The sequence below is a fragment of the Penaeus monodon genome, chromosome 22 (assembly GCF_015228065.2).
Source record: "Penaeus monodon isolate SGIC_2016 chromosome 22, NSTDA_Pmon_1, whole genome shotgun sequence".
In the NCBI taxonomy this organism is placed as follows: domain Eukaryota; kingdom Metazoa; phylum Arthropoda; class Malacostraca; order Decapoda; family Penaeidae; genus Penaeus; species Penaeus monodon.
Window position 1 is genome coordinate 19,996,207 of NC_051407.1, and position 276 is coordinate 19,996,482.

The 276-nt window shown below is 37.7% G+C and overlaps 1 protein-coding gene across 1 annotated transcript in view; it reads left to right on the forward strand.

Moving 5' to 3' along the window:
- Positions 1–276, forward strand: part of LOC119586980 — a gene marked incomplete in the record, with an annotated part of 81,895 nt that overhangs the window by 10,221 nt on the left and 71,398 nt on the right. Inside the window, 1 exon segment of the mRNA XM_037935722.1 lies at positions 240–276. Within this exon segment, the coding sequence (XP_037791650.1) occupies positions 240–276 (37 nt within the window).

Here is a 276-nt window from a genome sequence, read left to right on the forward strand (position 1 = left end):
TCTGCTTTTGTCAAACTGAACACTGAATGTTGCAAATCTCAATGTGTCCAGAATAATGGTCTCTCTTTACTCTCTCGAGAGAATGTGAGAATTTCGACTTTTTTCACATGATGAATATATGACTTTTAAAGTACCTAGAACGGGAGGAGGAAAAATAAAGTCAATGGTCATCACGTATATGCATATCTCTCACTATATGTCCATCTCTATCTTACATATCTGTTTTTTTTCATCGACAGAATTTTAACCCAGAGGCTGCTAGCAATTCCGCCGGCG